The 20,594-nt window shown below is 45.4% G+C and overlaps 1 protein-coding gene across 1 annotated transcript in view; it reads left to right on the top strand.

The window, feature by feature from the left end:
* pde10a (phosphodiesterase 10A) overlaps positions 1–20,594 on the top strand; it is a 368,098-nt gene that overhangs the window by 259,826 nt on the left and 87,678 nt on the right. Inside the window, exons 6-10 of the mRNA XM_067989084.1 lie at positions 2,454–2,594; positions 8,153–8,308; positions 9,048–9,098; positions 18,180–18,238; positions 20,387–20,438. Of these exons, the coding sequence (XP_067845185.1) occupies positions 2,454–2,594; positions 8,153–8,308; positions 9,048–9,098; positions 18,180–18,238; positions 20,387–20,438 (459 nt within the window). The remainder of the gene's footprint in view (positions 1–2,453; positions 2,595–8,152; positions 8,309–9,047; positions 9,099–18,179; positions 18,239–20,386; positions 20,439–20,594) is intronic.

Here is a 20,594-nt window from a genome sequence, read left to right as displayed (position 1 = left end):
CCCAAAATCCATTTTTGCATTGACACAGTAAATAGTGGGCTTCCAATCGTGTTTTGCGGGTGTGGATTACTCCCGCCACGCAGCTTGGAGACACGACACCTGGAAGCAAAAATAATTGGCTTCAGTTAAGCTGTGATTGCAGATTCCGACGCACTCACTTTGCTTCCAGGTTTCCCGCAAGAAAATTACCCATCCCCCCCACCCCGCTCTCTTCCCAGCTCCAGGTAAAAATTATGCCCTAGGTCTCTACCAGTCTGTTATATAGTCACTGGAAGCACAAAAGCAGCGTAAGTTCATTTTCCCTGTAATTTTTTTTGTCCCCCAAATATGAGGAAGTGTGTGACCTTTTGGTACTTGCCAATGCTGGCACGGGTGAGACCGAAATCATCTTATGTGGGGACTCTGGTGTAACTGCACCCTCTACCACTCTGTGATACTGCCCATTTGGAGCCCCAACACACTGCACCAGTGTGCTGTAATACAAGTGCCATATACATAATGTTAATTGTATACATTTGATTGTCTTTAATTTGAAAAGCTGGTTGCCTGAGGAGTGTCAGAATGGTGGTTTGGTGTAATAGTTAACCACAGAATAGTGTGGGGTGGGTAGAACATTTAACAATGCAATTTTATTTTTTAAAAAGTAAACCCTTAACCCATCCTCACAGCCAATCATTGACTTGCACAAATTATTTTTAGAATTTTACACAATCTTTTAACACATTGCAGAACTGTTTGTTGCTTTATAAAAACAAATGACTACTACAACAACAACTTACATTTACATAAACCCCTTTTACGTAAAAACAAAAGTCACGAGGCACAATCAAATAAAATGGTCACCGAGCCAAAGAAGAGGAGATGGGGGTGACAAAAACTTAGTCAAAGAGGTGGATTTTAAGGAGGATCTTAAAGGAGGAGAGAGAGGTTGAGGGCTTTAGGGAGGGAATCCCAGAGCGCAGTGCATGGACGGATGAAAGCAAGGCTGCGGGTGATGGGAGAGGTGAATGTACAAGAAGCCAGAGTTGGAGGAAAACAGAGTTTGGGGGTGGTTGTAGGTTGTTGTATCGCTTTCTCTTGCTCTCTCTCTCCCTCCCCTCTCCTCAGCTTAATAGAGTTTCTGAAGTTTATAGAGCACAAAATAAAAACTACAACAGGTGTGTAATCAGTACATTCACTTTTCTATCTTTCACGCATATAACACAACCTCTTTTTAAAAAAAAAACTCAGTTAACTTTACATTATTAAAGCTTCTGAAACTTGTTCCCTAGCTTTTCTTCAAATAACTTTATAAAAACAGCTTGAAGCTAAAGGAAAATATTCCAACAATATATCTGGTACTGATGCATCCTGAGAAATTAGGAACACTGTACATGCTCCTACTGTACAATCCAATTCAGCTCACAGCTTTATAGCTCTGGGCAAAAATAGCAGGTTCAAACTCAGGCTTTTGATAGAGGCTGAGGCCATCAAGTAATAACTTTAACAAAAGCATTAAATGACACTTCAATTAATACATTTAATCATGTTATTATGAAATATGTCATTTTTTGATCATCAGATAGCAATCAGGAGTGGGAAACCTGGCTGATTTTCTCACTCCCACTGCTACCAAAGCTAATTCAACACGGACTAGGGATCAAACTTGGCATCTTCCTGATTCCTGCTCTATATAGCTATACAGCACACAATTTGGTGCATTTACACACCCATCAGGGGGTTATTATGATTGAATAATTAACTTTTTTTAATAAAAGTACAACAGTCATAGGATTGCTGAACTGCAAAATGTACATGTGTTTTAGTATCTGTTACATAGTTTGAGAATTTGTTATGTGACAAGGTGGCTGTACTAGTAAATTCATCAGGTGGGGAGTATGTTTTCACCTTTCAGTTTTAAGTCATTGCTATTGCTATAATTGTGTTATTACACATAGGATAAAACACAATCCAGAGTGCGTTACAAGACATTAATGCACTGAGGGATTGAAATGATGGAGTGATTGTAAGAGCATAGCATGAGTGGTTAATCTAAATCACCTAACCTCCCAGATGTCACTTCTTTGAAACTCACTTCTATTTGTATTATTTTTCTAATATGTACAGAAAAAGAATTTTTTACTGTCATACTAAAACACTGTAACTGTTCAATAGTGAATTAAAAATAATTTTATTTAAATGATATTTATCATGATTCAAACTCTAGTGATACTGTATCATTGTACTACAGTGAGTTGGAAGTTTATTTCTCAAAATCTTGGCAACCCAGAATCTCCATCTTTTTGGCATCCTCCCATGGCTTTATGGTAGAAAATGAACCCACATTGCTGAAAAACCCACTGGTGGGGGAAAAAAAATGAAATGAATTTACTGATTTCAGCATACCATCAGTGCATTATTGCTTGATTAGAGGTATAATCTGGAGAGTCTGATTTGTTTTTTTTTCCCACCAGGCACTGTGCTCGTTTACACCAAGGGGAATAAAAGACAGACAAGAGCAACTTGTTCCTGCTGGACTAGTTGGATACGGCACTACAACAGCATCGTATGTAGCTAAGTTCAGGGAAACACTATTAGTAGACGACCTCGTTGGGGTAAGAATGAAAATGACAAGTTAGCTCTTCTATTTTCTGTTCCACATTGATGTTGACTTAAGTTTTGTGATATTAAAAACAATATACTGTTAAAGGGAAAGGAATCTCTAGGGGAGCATTTTAATTTTAAATACTCCTCTATCCCTATCTAATAGGTGAAAATATGCACTCAGAATTTTTATTACCTACATGAACTTGGGGCTCCTCTCCCTGCTAAGTCAATCTTAAACCTACCTTAAACTTTTTTGTTGAAATTTATCATTTGCATTGTAAAAGTATTTAGAATAAAAATCTTAGTTTTAATTACTACAACATTCACTCCCTCCACCACCAGCGCACCATGGCTGCAGTGTGTACCATCTACAGGATGCACTGCAGCAAATTGCCAAGGCTTCTTCGGCAGCACCTCCCAAACCCGCGACCTCTACCACCTGGAAGGACAAGGCAGCAGGCACATGGGAACAACACCACCTGCACGTTTCCCTCCAAGTCACACACCGTCCCGACTTGGAAATATATCACTGTTTCTTCATTGTCGCTGGGTCAAAATCCTGGAACTCCCTACCTAACAGCACTGTGGGAGAACCTTCACCACACGGACCGCAGCGGTTCAAGAAGGCGGCTCACCACCACCTTCTCAAGGGCAATTAGGGATGGGCAATAAATGCCGGCCTCGCCAGCGATGCCCAGATCCCATGAATGAATTAAAAAAAACCTTGGAAATATAAGAATCCTACATAACTTGGTTCTTTGTGTAAGACGCTGGCACATCCCTCTATTCCCTTTAGTCACGTAATTTGTTCAGTAATGTTCTTCCCTGGACAGTGTTTGGGAACCCTGAAGAAACAGTGAATTTAACAATGTGTACTGGATAGAACCAGTGTAGAACCAAGCCATTCAGACTACACAAGTCCCAGTTTTGATCCCTGGTCTGTGCTGAATCAGTTGATCTCAGCAGGAGCAGTGGTTGAGGACATTACAGTTGGCTTCAGTGTGCCTGCACTCGAGATCAACCATGAATTCCATTAATGACCATTTTCCAGTGACCCCTACTGGCAAACATATGAATGTCGATAGGACATATGACCAGCTGGGCTTTGCTATCATACCGTAGTTGACTGAACATCGTTCCAGCACTCATACCCTCTGGGCTTTCGAATTAGTAACAACCAGTTGGATGAGCTACTGGAGGGCTCCTGGGACTCTAGAAACTGTTTACTAGATGAGTTGATGTCTTCAGGAGAGATGGGGAGATAATTTTCAGGACTGGGGGTGGGAGGGGGTTGAAGAACGAGGATAAACTTGTTTTTTCTTCTCATTCCTTATTTTCCCATATGAAATGCAACTAAGGAAAAATTATTCCCAGGCCGCCACCATTGCCACGTTGAACCAGATACTAAGAGGTGCACAAAATCAGCTTATAATGACACGCTCCGGCTCATTTCACTACCTTTTTGTGAAATGTACTTGGTAGCTTCCCTCCGTGATATGTCCGAGATTGGGGTTTCAGTAATCCGGCGGAGGAGAATGCTCTATAAAGGTTTTATTTTGTAATGGTGTATATTTTACAATGCTTGCAGCTCAGAGACTCCTAGTTACTACTTGGTGTCCCATGATTGCACAGAACCACAAAACTACTAAGTGATATTGTCATAAATAAATTACAACGATCTTTTAGAACAGTGCGGACTTTTTTTTTGTATGTACATCACATTTCAACATCGTTAAATCCCAATAATCTGTCTGTAAGAACTTAAAGGATTGTGCCAATTTCAGCAATTCTGTAGCATCAAATCAAAGAGAAAGCATAAATACATTGAACCATTTGTATCCAAACATAGAATTGTAGAATTTTACAACACAGGGAGCCATTCGGCCCATTGCACCTTTGCTGGCTCTCTGAAAGAGCTGTCTGTTTAGGTCCCATTTCCCTATCCTTTCCGAATACACTTTTTTAAAAAAAAGTTATTTTTCAGATATTTATCCTCTCCTGCCTCTGCCTCCTCCTCGCCTGCCTGCGCCACCTGCCTCCGCCTCCTCCTCGCCTGCCTCCGCCTCCTCCTCGCCTGCCTGCGCCACCTGCCTCCGCCTTCTCCTCGCCTGCCTGCGCCTTCTCCTCGCCTGCCTGCGCCGCCTGCCTCTGCCTCCTCCTCGCCTGCCTGCGCCTCCTCCTCGCCTGCCTGCGCCACCTGCCTCCGCCTTCTCCTCGCCTGCCCGCACCGCCTGCCTCCGCCTCCTTCTCGCCTGCCTGCGCCTCCTCCTCGCCTGCCTGCGCCACCTGCCTCCGCCTTCTCCTCGCCTGCCTGCGCCGCCTGCCTCCGCCTCCTCCTCGCCTGCCTGCGCCTCCTCCTCGCCTGCCTGCGCCGCCTGCCTCCGCCTCCTCCTCGCCTGCCTGCGCCGCCTGCCTCCGCCTCCTCCTCGCCTGCCTGCGCCGCCTCCTCCTCGCCTGCTTGCGCCGCCTGCCTCCGCCTCCTCCTCGCCTGCCTGCCTCCGCCTCCTCCTCGCCTGCCTGCGCCGCCTCCTCCTCGCCTGCTTGCGCCGCCTGCCTCCGCCTCCTCCTCGCCTGCCTCCGCCTCCGCCTCCTCCTCGCCCGCCTCCGCCTCCTCCTCGCCTGCCTCCGCCTCCGCCTCCTCCTCGCCTGCCTCCGCCTCCGCCTCCTCCTCGCCTGCCTCCGCCTCCGCCTCCTCCTCGCCTGCCTCCGCCTCCTCCTCGCCTGCCTCCGCCTCCTCCTCGCCTGCCTGCCTCCGCCTCCTCCTCGCCTGCCTGCCTCCGCCTCCTCCTCGCCTGCCTACCTCCGCCTCCTCCTCGCCTGCCTGCCTCCGCCTCCTCCTCGCCTGCCTGCCTCCGCCTCCTCCTCTCCTGCCTGTGCAACCTGCCTGCCTCCGCCTCCCTGCCTCCGCCTCCTCCTCACCTGCCTCCGCCTCCTCCTCGCCTGCCTGCCTGCCTCCGCCTCCTCCTCGCCTGCCTGCCTGCCTCCGCCTCCTCCTCGCCTGCCTGCGCCGCCTGCCTGCCTCCGCCTCCTCCTCGCCTGCCTGCGCCGCCTGCCTGCCTCCGCCTCCTCCTCGCCTGCCTCCGCCTCCTCCTCGCCTGCCTCCGCCTCCTCCTCGCCTGCCTCCGCCTCCTCCTCGCCTGCCTCCGCCTCCTCCTCGCCTGCCTCCGCCTCCTCCTCGCCTGCCTCCGCCTCCTCCTCGCCTGCCTCCGCCTCCTCCTCGCCTGCCTCCGCCTTCTCCTCGCCTGCCTGCGCCTCCTCCTCGCCTGCCTGCGCCTCCTCCTCGCCTGCCTGCGCCTCCTCCTCGCCTGCCTGCGCCTCCTCCTCGCCTGCCTACGCCTCCTCCTCTCCTGCCTGCGCCGCCTGCCTCCGCCGCCTCCTCGCCTGCCTCCGCCGCCTCCTCGCCTGCCTCCGCCGCCTCCTCGCCTGCCTCCGCCGCCTCCTCGCCTGCCTCCGCCGCCTCCTCGCCTGCCTCCGCCGCCTCCTCGCCTGCCTCCGCCGCCTCCTCGCCTGCCTCCGCCGCCTGCCTCCGCCTCCTCCTTGCCTGCCTGCCTCCGCCTCCTCCTTGCCTGCCTGCCTCCGCCTCCTCCTTGCCTGCCTGCCTCCGCCTCCTCCTTGCCTGCCTGCCTCCGCCTCCTCCTTGCCTGCCTGCCTCCGCCTCCTCCTTGCCTGCCTGCCTCCGCCTCCTCCTTGCCTGCCTGCCTCCGCCTCCTCCTTGCCTGCCTGCCTCCGCCTCCTCCTTGCCTGCCTGCCTCCGCCTCCCCCTTGCCTGCCTGCCTCCGCCTCCTCCTTGCCTGCCTGCCTCCGCCTCCTCCTTGCCTGCCTGCCTCCGCCTCCTCCTTGCCTGCCTGCCTCCGCCTCCTCCTTGCCTGCCTGCCTCCGCCTCCTCCTTGCCTGCCTGCCTCCGCCTCCTCCTGGCCTGCCTGCCTCCGCCTCCTCCTCGCCTGCCTGCCTCCGCCTCCTCCTCGCCTGCCTGCCTCCGCCTCCTCCTCGCCTGCCTGCCTCCGCCTCCTCCTCGCCTGCCTGCCTCCGCCTCCTCCTCGCCTGCCTGCCTCCGCCTCCTCCTCGCCTGCCTGCCTCCGCCTCCTCCTCTCCTGCCCGGTAGGACATTCCATGTCCTAATAACATATTAAGGGGAAAAAAATTCTCTTAACCTCTCTCTTTATTCTTTTGGTGATGCTCTTAAATTTATGCCTTCATAATTTTGAATACTTGTATCAGATCTCCTCTTAATCTTCTCTGTTTTTATGAAGTGCCTTAGTTTCTCTAGTCTCTTCCGACAACCAAAGTTTCTCAACCCTGTTATCATCTCTGAATCTCTTCTGCACCACTCCATGGTCTTAACTTTCTTTTTAAAGCAGGGTACCCAAAACTTGATAGAATATTCTAACTGCGACCTAACCACTGATTTATATAGATTTAGCATTACCTCTGCTTTTGTACTCTATACCCTTATTTCCTACATTACAACAGTGACTACACTGCAAAAGTACTTCATTGGCTGTAAAGCACTTTGGGACGTCCTGAGGTCGTGAAAGGCACTATATAAATGCAAGTTCTTTCTTTCTTTATTTATAGAACGTAGGATTGCATATGTTTTTTTTAAACAGTTTTATTCACTTGTTCTCCCACTTCTAAAGAATTCAAGTGTCTCTCTGCACTTGTACACCTTTTAAAGTTTTACCCTTAATGTAAGCGTTTTTTTTCTCTCAAAATTTATCTCCTCACATTTTTCTGCATTAAATTTCATCTGACCTCTATCTTCCCATACTACTGCCAATGACCCCCTGAGGTCACTTAAAGTCCTCCACAGTTAACCATACACCCTGTTTTTGTATCATCTGACAATTGTGATATTGTGTCCCTTATAACTGAGAAGCACAATGGGTCCAACCCTGACCCAGAGGACACCACTGTTTACATCCATCCAGTCCCAGAAACATTCATTGACCACTACTGCTTTCTATCCTTTAGCCAACTTCCTATTCAAGCTGCCACATTCTTTTTAATACTGTATGCCTTAATTTTATCAATGTTTCCTGTGCAGCACATTTACTTCTTACTTTTACAATATAGAACTCCATAACATTGAAGCGTTTTTGTTTTTTAAATAAAAAATAAAATAAAATTGAGAATGAAGTGCAGTAAGTTCTTTTACCTTGAATTTGGTACGGTTAATATATAATACTTCATGGCATGTTTATTACATTGGAGAGGTTTGTGACTATTGTTAGAAAACAACCATTGTACTCGAATAATTTAAAAATATCCGTCAAAAGCTTTTGCTGTTGACGTTTTTGAACTTCCATTAAAATTAAAACATGAAAGAGTTAACTGGTTAAAGCTTGGAAGATTTCTGGGAATGTGTTACATGTAGGATTAATGCACAAGTCGGAGTATATCCTATTTGCTATTCTGTATACTAAAAAATAACACATTAACTGGTCTAGGTGATAGAGATTGCAAACAAACAGCAGTGACATGCTTGTGTTAGAGAAGAATTGTGACGTGGCACCTATTCATTTTGTAGCTGTTGCATCATCTTGCATTCTCTTTTTCTTCCTTTTAGGATGTGCGATTTCCCAAAGGAACAGGGGTCAACTCAGCGACGCCTATCCAATCTGTCCTCTGCTTACCAATAGTCACTGCCAGCGGTGATTTGATAGGTATTTTGGAGCTGCATCGACATTGTGGCAAAGATCCTTTTAACATTGAAGAACAGAAGGTGAGTTTCAACTATAGCTTTTGAGAATAAGTCTCACTAACTTCTCTGAGACTTGAACACAAGGCGAAGATGCAGCTTTTGAGCTAATGTTTCTATGACATTCAGCAGTCCTAAAATATTTAGGCATGGCTAGTCCAGAAAATCAGTATGAATCCAAAAAACACTTTGATGATTGATTATTATGCCTGTAAACCGCTGATAGAGAACGTAAAACTTATAGCAGCATATGTGAGATAAAGATTCAAGTAATATGGGATGGGAGTTCCACTAATGACTGAGTGGGTAAATATGCTACCTGAAGTGCTAATGAGCCACGTGTACCAGGAAGGTCATAATTGTGTACTGAGTTAGCTGATCTCAGCAGGACTAGCAGCAAAAGCACTACATTTGGTCATTGTGTCCTTGGGCTAGGAAGGGAATAATTCAACCAGGCGTTCAGCTCCTAATCAATGTCCAAAGGAAATAGTAAGCATGGACATTATGTCAAGACTTGGTTATGTCCCCCATGATCAAATAGCTTGCCATCATTCATGGTCAAGGTTGACACATGGAAAATGGCCACTTGTTGAGGAAATGCTCGTTGAACCATACCAAAATAAAAATCGGTGCCTTCAGAACAAGGGGGCGAAAATTGAAGAAAAGGAAGGAAAATTATGACCTGTTCAGTGCAAGGAAAAGTTATCCTAATTTAGTCATATCATATCATATGTTAAGCCGTTCTTTGCGTCCTTTGTTCCAGGTTGCCACTGCAAATTTAGCATGGGCGTCGGTGGCAATACATCAAGTCCAGGTAGGATTCCAGCATTTTCTGTTTTTGTTTCAGATTTCCAGCATCTGCAGTTTTTTGTTCAAAACTATAAAATATCCTTGTAAGAAAACAAAATATGGAACAGGCTGAGAGTGTTGTAACCATGAACAAGTTATGTAAACCACAGAACCTAACACAAGTTCAGTTTGAACAGCAGCTTTGAATTGAAAAATAACTTTTTAGACGATTTATTTAGTATTTGGCAATTTTGGCAGACTTAGTAGGAAAAAGTTGCAGAACAAAATACATGTTTTTGTGCAGCATTGAAAAATCAGGAGATCATCATTGAAACGCCCCCCAAAAAAGTAAGATATTTTAAAATAAATGAAACAATTACCAGGGTGGATGGTTTACAAACTAATACAGTTTGGGGTGAAAAAGAACTTGCATTGCTGACATAAACTACAGGTTGCATGCCTAGCATATTGTATAATCAGTAATAATGCAGCCCAGGTTAAATTATTCACAGCAATCTTTTTAATGTATGGAATAATATTTTTCTGAAGTAATGTTTAATAACAACTGCCCATTCAACCAAGAAACCCCTTCAACAATAGGATCCCAGGACCAGGAATCAGTAAAATTCCAGAACCATGTCACTGGGACCTAGTTCACAAAATCATCTCTGCAATGTAATGTCTGGTCCAGTCATTGGTATACAGCTGCCATGACAGTTCCTCGCCCATTTGAATGCGCCTAAAATGAAGTGTTATCATATAATTAAAACTTCAAATAAATTTAATGCTTGGCCATAAATTTCCCCATTGCACCTGTTATTTTCCCCAACATCTCTTCTACCCTCCCCATGCAAAATCAACAGTCTCTACTCCAGTGTACCCTCCCTTGGTAACAGACAGCACTACACCCATGTACTCCAGGGCCCAGGCCAACCCATGCCTGATGTGCTGACAAACTTGTTTCTTTACATCCTCTGGTGCTACCTGCAGCTGCTATGTGCTCTCCTGCGCGTCTCTGCTCAGTGCCACCTCTGGCTACTCCCTTGCACTCTCCCACAGCTTTGGTCCAGATGTGAGAAATTGTTAAAGACAAAGGCATGGTTGCAGATCACCGAAGGAATCTTAGAATCACAGAAGTTACAACATGTCCATGTCGCCCAGTTTATACCACTAAGCTAGTCCCAATTGCCTGCACTTGGCCCATATCCCTCTATACCCATCTTACCCATGTAACTGTCCAAATGCTTTTTAAAAGACAAAATTGTACCCGCCTCTACTACTGCCTCTGGCAGCTCGTTCCAGACACTCACCACCCTTTGAGTGAAAAAATTGCCCCTCTGGACCCTTTTGTATCTCTCCCCTCTCACCTTAAATCTATGTCCCCTCGTTATAGACTCCCCTACCTTTGGGAAAATATTTTGACTATCTACCTTATCTATGCCCCTCATTATTTTATAGACTTCTATAAGATCACCCCTTAACCTCCTACTCTCCAGGGAAAAAAGTCTCAGTCTATCTAACCTCTCCCTATAAGTCAAACCATCAAGTCCCGGTAGCATCCTAATAAATCTTTTCTGCACTCTTTCTAGTTTAATAATATCCTTTCTATAATAGGGTGACCAGAACTGTACACAGTATTCCAAGTGTGGCCTTACTAATGTCTTGTACAACTTCAACAAGACATCCCAACTCTTGTATTCACTGTTCTGACCAATGAAACCAAGCATGCTGAATGCCTTCTTCACCATTCTATCCACCTGTGACTCCACTTTCAAGGAGCTATGAACCTGTACTCCTAGATCTCTTTGTTCTATAACTCTCCCCAATGCCCTAATATTAACGGAGTAGGTCCTGGCCTGATTCGATCTACCAAAATGCATCACCTCACATTTATCTAAATTAAACTCCATCTGCCATTCATCGGCCCACTGGCCCAATTTATCAAGATCCCGTTGCAATCCTAGATAACCTTCTTCACTGTCCACAATGCCACCAATCTTGGTGTCATCTGCAAACTTACTAACCATGCCTCCTAAATTCTCATCCAAATCATTAATATAAATAACAAATAACAGCGGACCCAGCACCGATCCCTGAGGCACACCGCTGGACACAGGCCTCCAGTTTGAAAAACAACCCTCTACAACCACCCTCTGTCTTCTGTCGTCAATCCAATTTTGTATCCAATTGGCTACCTCACCTTGGATCCCGTGAGATTTAACCTTATATAACAACCCACCATGCGGTACCTTGTCAAAGGCTTTGCTGAAGTCCATGTAGACCACGTCTACTGCACAGCCCTCATCTATCTTCTTGGTTACCCCTTCAAAAAACTCAATCAAATTCGTGAGACATGATTTTCCTCTCACAAAACCATGCTGACTGTTCCTAATCAGTCCCGGTCTCTCCAAATGCCTGTTGATCCTGTCCCTCAGAATACCCTCTAACAACTTACCCACTACAGATGTCAGGCTCACCGGTCTGTAGTTCCCAGGCTTTTCCCTGCTGCCCTTCTTAAACAAAGGCACAACATTTGCTACCCTCCAATCTTCAGGCACCTCACCTGTAGCTGTATATGATTCAAATACCTCTGCTAGGGGACCCGCAATTTCCTCCCTAACCTCCCATAACGTCCTGGGATACATTTCATCAGGTCCCGGAGATTTATCTACCTTGATGCGCGTTAAGACTTCTAGCACCTCCCTCTCTGTAATATGTACACTCCTCAAGACATCACTATTTATTTCCCCAAGTTCCCTAACATCCATGCCTTTCTCAACCGTAAATACCGATGTGAAATATTCATTTAGGATCTCACCCATCTCTTGTGGTTCCGCACATAGATGACCTTGTTGATCCTTAAGAGGCCCTACTCTCTCCCTAGTTACTCTTTTGCCCTGAAAGAGGGCAGTAACAGACAAAATAACAACAGCACACTCCATCACCCAAACTGAACTTGCCACCTTTAGTTAGCCCACAGTTGAAGTATTGTGAACAGTTTTCAGCACCTTGTTATAGGAAAGATATAAAAGCAATAGAAAAGATACAGCATGGATTCACTGGAATATTACCAAGGATGAGGGGTTATGGTTATGAAGAAAGAATTGAAAAGTTAGGGCTCATCACTTGAGCTGAGAAGTTTTAGGGGTGACCTTTTAGAGATCTCATAGATTATGAAGAATTATGATGAGGTAAATAATAAATTGTTTCCACTGGTTGGCTAGATGGTAATGAGGACACAAAGTTAACAATCAGAAACAAGTTAAAGGAGAAGTTACCAAAAAATTGCTTAGCACACAGGGTGATTCAAATGCAGAATTCTCTGCCACAAATCATTGTTGGAGCAGTCCATAAGTTATTTTTAAAGGGAATTAGCTGCGTGAATAAGGAATATTGAAACATGGGGAGTGAGCAGTAGAGTGGGATTAGACTAGGCGGCTCATGTGGAGAAAAACATTGGTACAGACTCAATGGGCTGGATGTTTTTGTGTTGTAGCATTCCATAACTCAGAATTTCCTGAAAACCTGCACCGAAACAATGGCATAAATTTGGCATAATTCTGATTTTCAGTGCAAAAGATCAAAGAAAGTAACGTGCTTGTTTTTAAGCAATGCCCTAATTTCCTCGATCTTTTGCGCCAAGCCTGCAAAGCCTTTGCCGCTCATTAACGGAGGTCTATAACACATGGAAAAATGCAACTCACGCAAATTTCCTAAATTTACGCAAGTTCTGAACAAGCTGTAAATTTATGCCTCAAATTTTAGGCACAACAGGACCCAAAGTTATATTTCTGGTGTTTTATTCTGATTTTTTTTTAAGAGTTTGTTTTTTTTGATTCCTCTCACTGAAACCGACAATTTCCTTAAACATAATGTGCATAAATGATAATTTGATAGCTTTAAACTTGAATTTTCATGCATAGTCTTAAAGAAGGTATATGGCATAAGTTTGACACTTTCTCAGGCCCTGATTGTTTGCACTGATTTCCACTTGTTTTACTCCAATTTTTACATTTCAGCATATGCTATTGACATTCACAGGATGTATTCTGGGTGAGGGACTTCAGTATCCATCACCAAGAGTGACTTGGTAATACCACCACTAACCGAGCTGACCTGAAGGACATATCGCCCGCCCCAATCTGGTAGCTAAGAGAACCAATACTAGGGAATAACCTTCTTGACCTCGTCATCACCAATCTACCTGTTGTAGCTGTCCATGACAGCAATGGTAGGAGTGACCACAGCACAGTGCTGTGGAGATCAAATCCCGTCTTCACACTGAGGACACCCTTCATTGTGTCATGTGGCACTTCCACCGTGCTAAATGGGATAGATTAAGAATTGATATAGGAGCTTAAAACTGGGCATCCTTAAGGCGCTGTGAGCCATCAACAGCAGCAGAATTGTATACCACCACAATCTATCACCTCATGGCCTGGCATATCCCTCACTCCATCACCATCAAGCCAGATGACCAGTAGAAGAGCAGGCTAAGAGCAGAATCAGGCTACAAATGAGGTGCCAACCTGGTGAAGCTACAACACAGGACTATATGCATGCTAAACAGTGGAAGCAGCATGCTATAGACAGAGCTAAGCTACACCACGACCAACAAATCAGGCCAAAGCACTGCAGCCCTGCCACATCTAGTCATGAATGGTTGTGGACAATTAAGCCTAACCACCGACCCTTGATATTCATTTGCATCACCATCGCCGAATCCCCTACCATCAACATCCTAGGGGTTGTTATTGTCTAGAAGTGCAACTGGACCAGCCACATAAATGCTGAGGCAACTAGAGTGTCTAGGGCAGAGGCTGGGTCTTCTGTGGCGAGTGGCTCACCTCTTGACTCCCCAAAGCCCCTCTCCCCACCTACAAAGCACAAGTCAGGAGTGTGATGGAAATCATTCCTCTTGCCTGAATGGGTGCAACTGGAACAACACTCGGGAAGCTCGACATCATCCAGGATAAAGAAGCCCGCTTCATCGGCACCTCATCATAGAATCAGGCAGCACAGAAGGAGGCCATTCGGCCCATCATGCCTGTGCCGGCTCTTTGAAACAGCTTTCCAATTAGTCCCACTCCCCTGTTCTTTCCCCATAGACCTGCATTTTTTCCGCCCTTCGATTATATATCCAGTTCCTTTATAAAAGTTACTATTGAATTTCCTTCCACCACCCTTTCAGGCAGCGCATTCCAGATCATTATAACTTGCTGCATTTAAAAAAAAATTCTCCTCATCTCCCCTCTGGTTCTTTTGCCAATTACCTTAAATTTTTTTATGCAGCAAGTTATGATTTTTTTTATTCGTTCATGGGATGTGGGCGTCGCTGGCGAGGCCGGCATTTATTGCCCATCCCTAATTGCCCTTGAGAAGGTGGTGGTGAGCCGCCCTCTTGAACCGCTGCAGTCTGTGCGGTGACGGTTCTCCCACAGTGCTGTTAGGAAGGGAGTTCCAGGATTTTGACCCAGCGACGATGAAGGAACGGCGATATATTTCCAAGTCGGGATGGTGTGTGATTTGGAGGGGAACATGCAGGTGGTGTTGTTCCCATGTGCCTGCTGCTCTTGTCCTTCCAGGCGGTAGAGGTCACGGGTTTGGGAGGTGCTGTCGAAGCAGCCTTGGCGAGTTGCTGCAGTGCATCCTGTGGATGGTACACACTGCAGCCACTGTGCGCCGGTGGTGAAGGGAGTGAATGCTTTGGGTGGTGGATGGGGTGCCAATCAAGCGGGCTGCTTTGTCCTGGATGGTGTCGAGCTTCTTGAGTGTTGTTGGAGCTGCACTCATCCAGGCAAGTAGAGAGTATTCCGTCACACTCCTGACTTGTGCCTTGTAGATGGTGGAAAAGCTCTGGGGAGTCAGGAGGTGAGTCACTCGCTGCAGAATACCCAGCCTCTAACCTGCTCTTGTAGCCACAGTATTTATATGGCTGGTCCAGTTATGTTTCTGGTCAATGGTGACCCCCAGGATGTTGATGGTGGGGGATTCGGCGATGGTAATGCCGTTGAATGTCAAGGGGAGGAGGTTAGACTCTCTCTTGTTGGAGATGGTCATTGTCTGGCGCGAATGTTACTTGCCACTTATCAGCCCAAGCCTGGATGTTGTCCAGGTCTTGCTGCATGCGGGCTCGGACTTCTTCATGATTTGAGGGGTTGCGAATGGAACTGAACACTGTGCAATCATCAGTGAACATCCCCATTTCTGACCTTATGAAGGAGGGAAGGTCATTGATGAAGCAGCTGAAGATGGTTGGGCCAAGGACACTGCCCTGAGGAAGTCCTGCAGCAATGCCTGGGGCTGAGATGATTGGCCTCCAACAACCACTACCATCTTCCTTTGTGCTAGGTATGACTCCAGCCACTGGAGAGTTTTCCCCCTGATTCCCATTAACTTCAATTTTACTAGGGCTCCTTGGTGCCACACTCGGTCAAATGCTGCCCGATGTCAAGGGCAGTCACTCTCACCTCACCTCTGGAATTCAGCTCTTTTGTCCATGTTTGGACCAAGGCTGTAATGAGGTCTGGAGCCGAGCGGTCCTGGCGGAACCCAAACTGAGCATCGGTGAGCAGGTTATTGGTGAGTAAGTGCCGCTTGATAGCACTGTCGACGACACCTTCCATCACTTTGCTGATGATTGAGAGTAGACTGATGGGGCGGTAACTGGCCGGATTGGATTTGTCCTGCTTTTTGTGGACAGGACATACCTGGGCAATTTTCCACATTGTCGGTTAGATGCCAGTGTTGTAGCTGTACTGGAACAGCTTGGCTAGAGGCGCAGCCAGTTCTGGAGCACAAGTCTTCAGCACTACAGATGGGGTGTTGTCGGGGCCCATAGCCTTTGCTGTATCCAGTGCACTCAGTTGTTTCTTGATATCACGTGGAGTGAATCGAATTGGCTGAAGACTGGCTTCTGTGATGGTGGGGGTATCGGGAGGAGGCCGAGATCGATCATCCACTCGGCACTTCTGGCTGAAGATGTTTGCAAACGCTTCAGTCTTGTCTTTTGCACTCACGTGCTGGACCCCGCCATCATTGAGGATGGGGATGTTTGCAGAACCTCCTCCTCCTGTTAGTTGTTTAATTGTCCACCACCATTCACGACTGGATGTGGCAGGACTGCAGAGCTTTGATCTGATCCGTTGGTTGTGGAATCGCTTAGCTCTGTCTATAGCATGTTGCTTCCAGCTGTTTAGCATGCACGTAGTCCTGAGTTGTAGCTTCACCAAGTTGGCACCTCTCTTTTTGGTACGCCTGGTGCTGCTCCTGGCATGCTCTTCTACACTCCTCATTGAACCAGGGTTGATCCTCTGATTTGTTGGTAATGGTAGAGTGAGGAATATGCCGGGCCATGAGGTTACAGATTGTGCTGGAATACAATTCTGCTGCTGCTGATGGCCCACAGCGTCTCATGGATGCCCAGTTTTGAGCTGCTAGATCTGTTCTGAATCTGTCCCATTTAGGACGGTGGTAGTGCCACACAACACATTGGATGGTATCCTCAGTGCGAAGGTGGGACTTCGTCTCCACGAGGACTGTGTGGTCGTCGCTCCTACCAATACTGTCATGGACAGATGCATTTGCGACAGGTAAATTGGTGAGGACGAAGTCAAGTAAGTTTTTCCCTCGTGTTGGTTCGCTCACCACCTGCCGCAGGCCCAGTCTAGCAGCTATGTCCTTCAGGACTCGGCCAGCTCGGTCAGTATTGGTGTTACTGAGCCACTCTTGGTGATGGAGATTGAAGTCCCCCACCCAGAGTACATTTTGTGCCCTTGCTACCCTCAGTGCTTCCTCCAAGTGGTGCTCAACATGGAGGAGGACTGATTCATCAACTGAGGACAGTAGGTGGTAATCAGCAGGCAGTTTCCTTGCCCATGTTTGACCTGATGCCATGAGATTTCATGGGGTCCAGAGTCAATGTTGAGGACTCCCATGGCCACTCTCTCCTGACTGTATATCACTGTACCGCCACCTCTGGTCGGTCTGTCCTGCCAGTGGGACAGGACATACCCAGGGATGGTGATGGAAGAGTCTGGGACGTTGGCTGAAAGGTATGATACTCTGAGTATGGCTATGTCTGGCTGTTGCTTGACTAGTTTGTGGGACAGCTCTCCCAAATTTGGCACAAGTCCCCAGATGTTAGTGAGGAGGACTTTGCAGGGTCGACTGGGCTTGGTTTGCCGTTGTCGTGTCCGGTGCCGTCTGGTTTTATTCTTATTGTGACTTTATTCGCGAGATTTTACAACTGAGTGGCTTGCTCGGCCATTTAAAAGGGCAATTAAGAATCAACCACATTGCTGTGGGTCTGGAGTCACATATAGGCCAGACCAGGTAAGGACGGCAGGTTTCCTTCCCTAAAGGGCATTAGTGAACCAGATGGGTTTTTATAACAATCCGGTAGTTTCATGGCCACCATTATTGATATTAGTTTTTTTATTTAATTAATTGAATTTAAATTCCCCAGCTGCCGTGGCAGGATTTGAACTCATGACTCTGGATTATTAGTCCAGGCCTCTGGATTACTAGTCCAGTAACATAACCACTATGCTATCGTACCCTGATCTGGAATGTGCTACCTGTCCTCTGGTTACTGACCCTCTTGCCAGTGGAAAAAGTTTCTCCTTATTTACTCTATCAAAACCCCTCATCCGCTAACCTAAACATCCACCCGCTCTACCAGGATGTACTGCAGCAACTCATCATGGCTTCTTCTGCGGGACTTCCAGCACCTCATAGGACAAGGGCAGAAGGTACATGGGAACACCATCACCTCCAAGTGGAGCTCCCTACCTAACAGTATTGTTAGAGCACCTTCACCACGCAGATTGCAGCAGTTCAAGAAGGTGGCCCACCAATACCTTCTCAAGGGCAACTAAGGATGTGCAATAAATGCCGGTTTTGCGTCCGATACCCATATCCCAAGAATTAATTTTAAAAATCTCTTTCTGACATGGGCACATTCACACACCCTCTCACACACACTCTTGCGCTCACACACACACTTTCACACGTGCACTCTCACCCACACACTGTCTCTTAACTGAACACATTGGGGGAAAAACCCTTTTAAAATATTGCCCTGATATGAAACTTCCTTTCTCAGGTGTCCAAAGGTCTTGCCAAGCAGACTGAATTGAATGATTTTCTGCTGGATGTATCCAAGTAAGTGATTAGTATATCTGATTTGACAAATATATTGTTTGAGGCAATAATATATGACAAAGTAATATATCCTTATTATTGGTAGTCGGTGCAGCATGTTTTGAAAAGGTGATAAATCTGAATTTGGCAACTTTAGATTTAACTCCAAAATCAGGTAAAATAAACTATGGTTTTAGAAGGGAAAATGCCTGATAAATCCCTTTGGCTTCATTGATGACATTACAGATGAAGTTAATAGTGAAATTCCCAATGACATAGTTTATTTGTACTGTTAGAAATCTTTTGGATAAAATTTCACATGAAACTATTGGAATAGAGCATGGGATAGGATGAAAAGTTGGTTTAAAATAGGAAACTGAGCACTAATGAGAGGTGTATTAACAGAGTGGGATATATTGTTGCATGGAGCCCCCAGGACTTGAACATTTGTTTCTCATATTTGTCAAATTTGTTGATGACGCAAAAATAGGACTGTAGAAACAAACAGTGCTGCTAAGGATTAAAATTAATTTAATTCATTTAATCCTGACCAAAGAAAGTGCCGAGGATAAAATTAATGGAATTCAGTTAGCGCAGGGAGACTTAGTAAGGGAGCTGGGAGACAATGTAGTAAAGCAATTAAAACGTAATTAAATTATGGGATGACATATGTAAAGCGCTAGAACAATGCCTAGTGAGGTTATGTTATGGCTGTATAATACACTGGTCAGATCACACTTGGAGTTTAGGGTTCAGTCCAGTCCTGGGGTCACTATAAAAGCGACGTGCCAGGAAGAATGTAGGAGGAATGAGCTACAGGAAGGATTAGAAAAGCTCATCTCAAAATACCAGAGACATAATGGTTCAGTTATATAAAATACTAAATGGCTCAAATAAGGTTACGCCAGAATATTACTTCAAAGTAGCACAGACTAGTAGGAAATGAAGGGTGTTGAAAATGCACCTAGATGGTCGGCTAGAAAGTTATGGTACTAGACGGGTGGGGTTTGGTGCGTTTTATGGTCTTTTCTCTTCTAATCCTTTGTTGTTATGAAGCATTCACTGGTAAATTTTATGACATGGTGAGGGACATTTGACTTTGACCAGCCTGGCCAAGAATTGCAACTAAAGCTTAAGCAATCATCAAATGAGAAACATACAGTTCAACCTGAAAGCATCAGAAGACAAGATTGTAATCAAATTAAAGCTATTCTAAGGAAGAAAAATTATATATACAGAGGTTTTAACATCTTTTAAGTCTGGGATATTAAACTTGGGGAGATTCAATTGTCAAGTTTACTCTGGAACAACTTCTATATTGGATTTTGTAAACTTTTTGTTGGATTCATTGTAGTACAGATTTGACAGATTAAAGACTGATATTTTTCCAGTTGTTGAGAATAACCATAGATTATGGTTCGAACTAATAATTATTTGCCATATTGCATACAAGACAAAAAATATATTATAATCAATACAAAAAAAGCCTGCCTCATCATCTCCTCTCATTTATTTATTTATTGTATGCAAACTCGGTGTATAATTCCAGCCAGCTTGAGAACATTGTTAACACGAGCATGCAAAGCACATGGGCCACCAGATAGATTAGTTAGTGGGCACGATTCAACGACATGGAGCATGGTTTGTATTTGCCGCAAGGAAATTTGCTGTCGTCTCAAAGGCCCCATAGGTGAAGATTTGAAGTACTATCCCTGTCCAGTTCGAAAGCGATTGACTGTTGACGTGGCCAGTTGAATGCTGGTTGTCGGAGACGATATAGTGATTTACGTCTGCTGTCCACGCAAGCAAGTTGATAAGGAAAAGTCAAAGCAATCAGGATGGTTGATCCTGGATGTTTTGAAGACAGCTGTGCTGTTGGTGGATAGAACCACATGATACTTTATCTCACATGATGATACTTTAATTGTTGGACACTCTACAAAAGAGTTAGTGGGGTTAGATATGACCCCTAGAGTTAACCCCTAAAGTGTTAAAACTGTCCTTTTTTCTAAATGGCGTACGAGATTATATTCCTTACATACCACTTGGTTCTGTGCATGTAAATCAGATCCTTTTCATCACCAAGAACAAAGGTTAACATAGAGAATTTAGAAAGTAATCTGAAAGGTGAGGATGACCTTGCTTTAATTCATTCTTCTTTTCTTACAGAACTTACTTTGATAATATCGTGGCAATAGATTCCCTACTTGAACACATTATGGTGAGTACGTGGCTACGTTTTATTCAGTGTCTCCTGGAAGAATCCAGGTTTTAGGAAGAGATGTTAGACTTGAATGAGAATTTGATGGAATTAAAGTATGATTTACAGCCTTCTGCTTGTCATTCCTTGAGTCAAGCATACGCATTTGGTGCTTTG

The sequence above is a fragment of the Heptranchias perlo genome, chromosome 8, assembly GCF_035084215.1.
Source record: "Heptranchias perlo isolate sHepPer1 chromosome 8, sHepPer1.hap1, whole genome shotgun sequence".
NCBI classification, from domain to species: Eukaryota; Metazoa; Chordata; class Chondrichthyes; order Hexanchiformes; family Hexanchidae; genus Heptranchias; species Heptranchias perlo.
The sequence above is the reverse complement of the archived record's forward strand: the minus strand, read 5'-3'. Positions and strand labels throughout refer to the sequence as shown.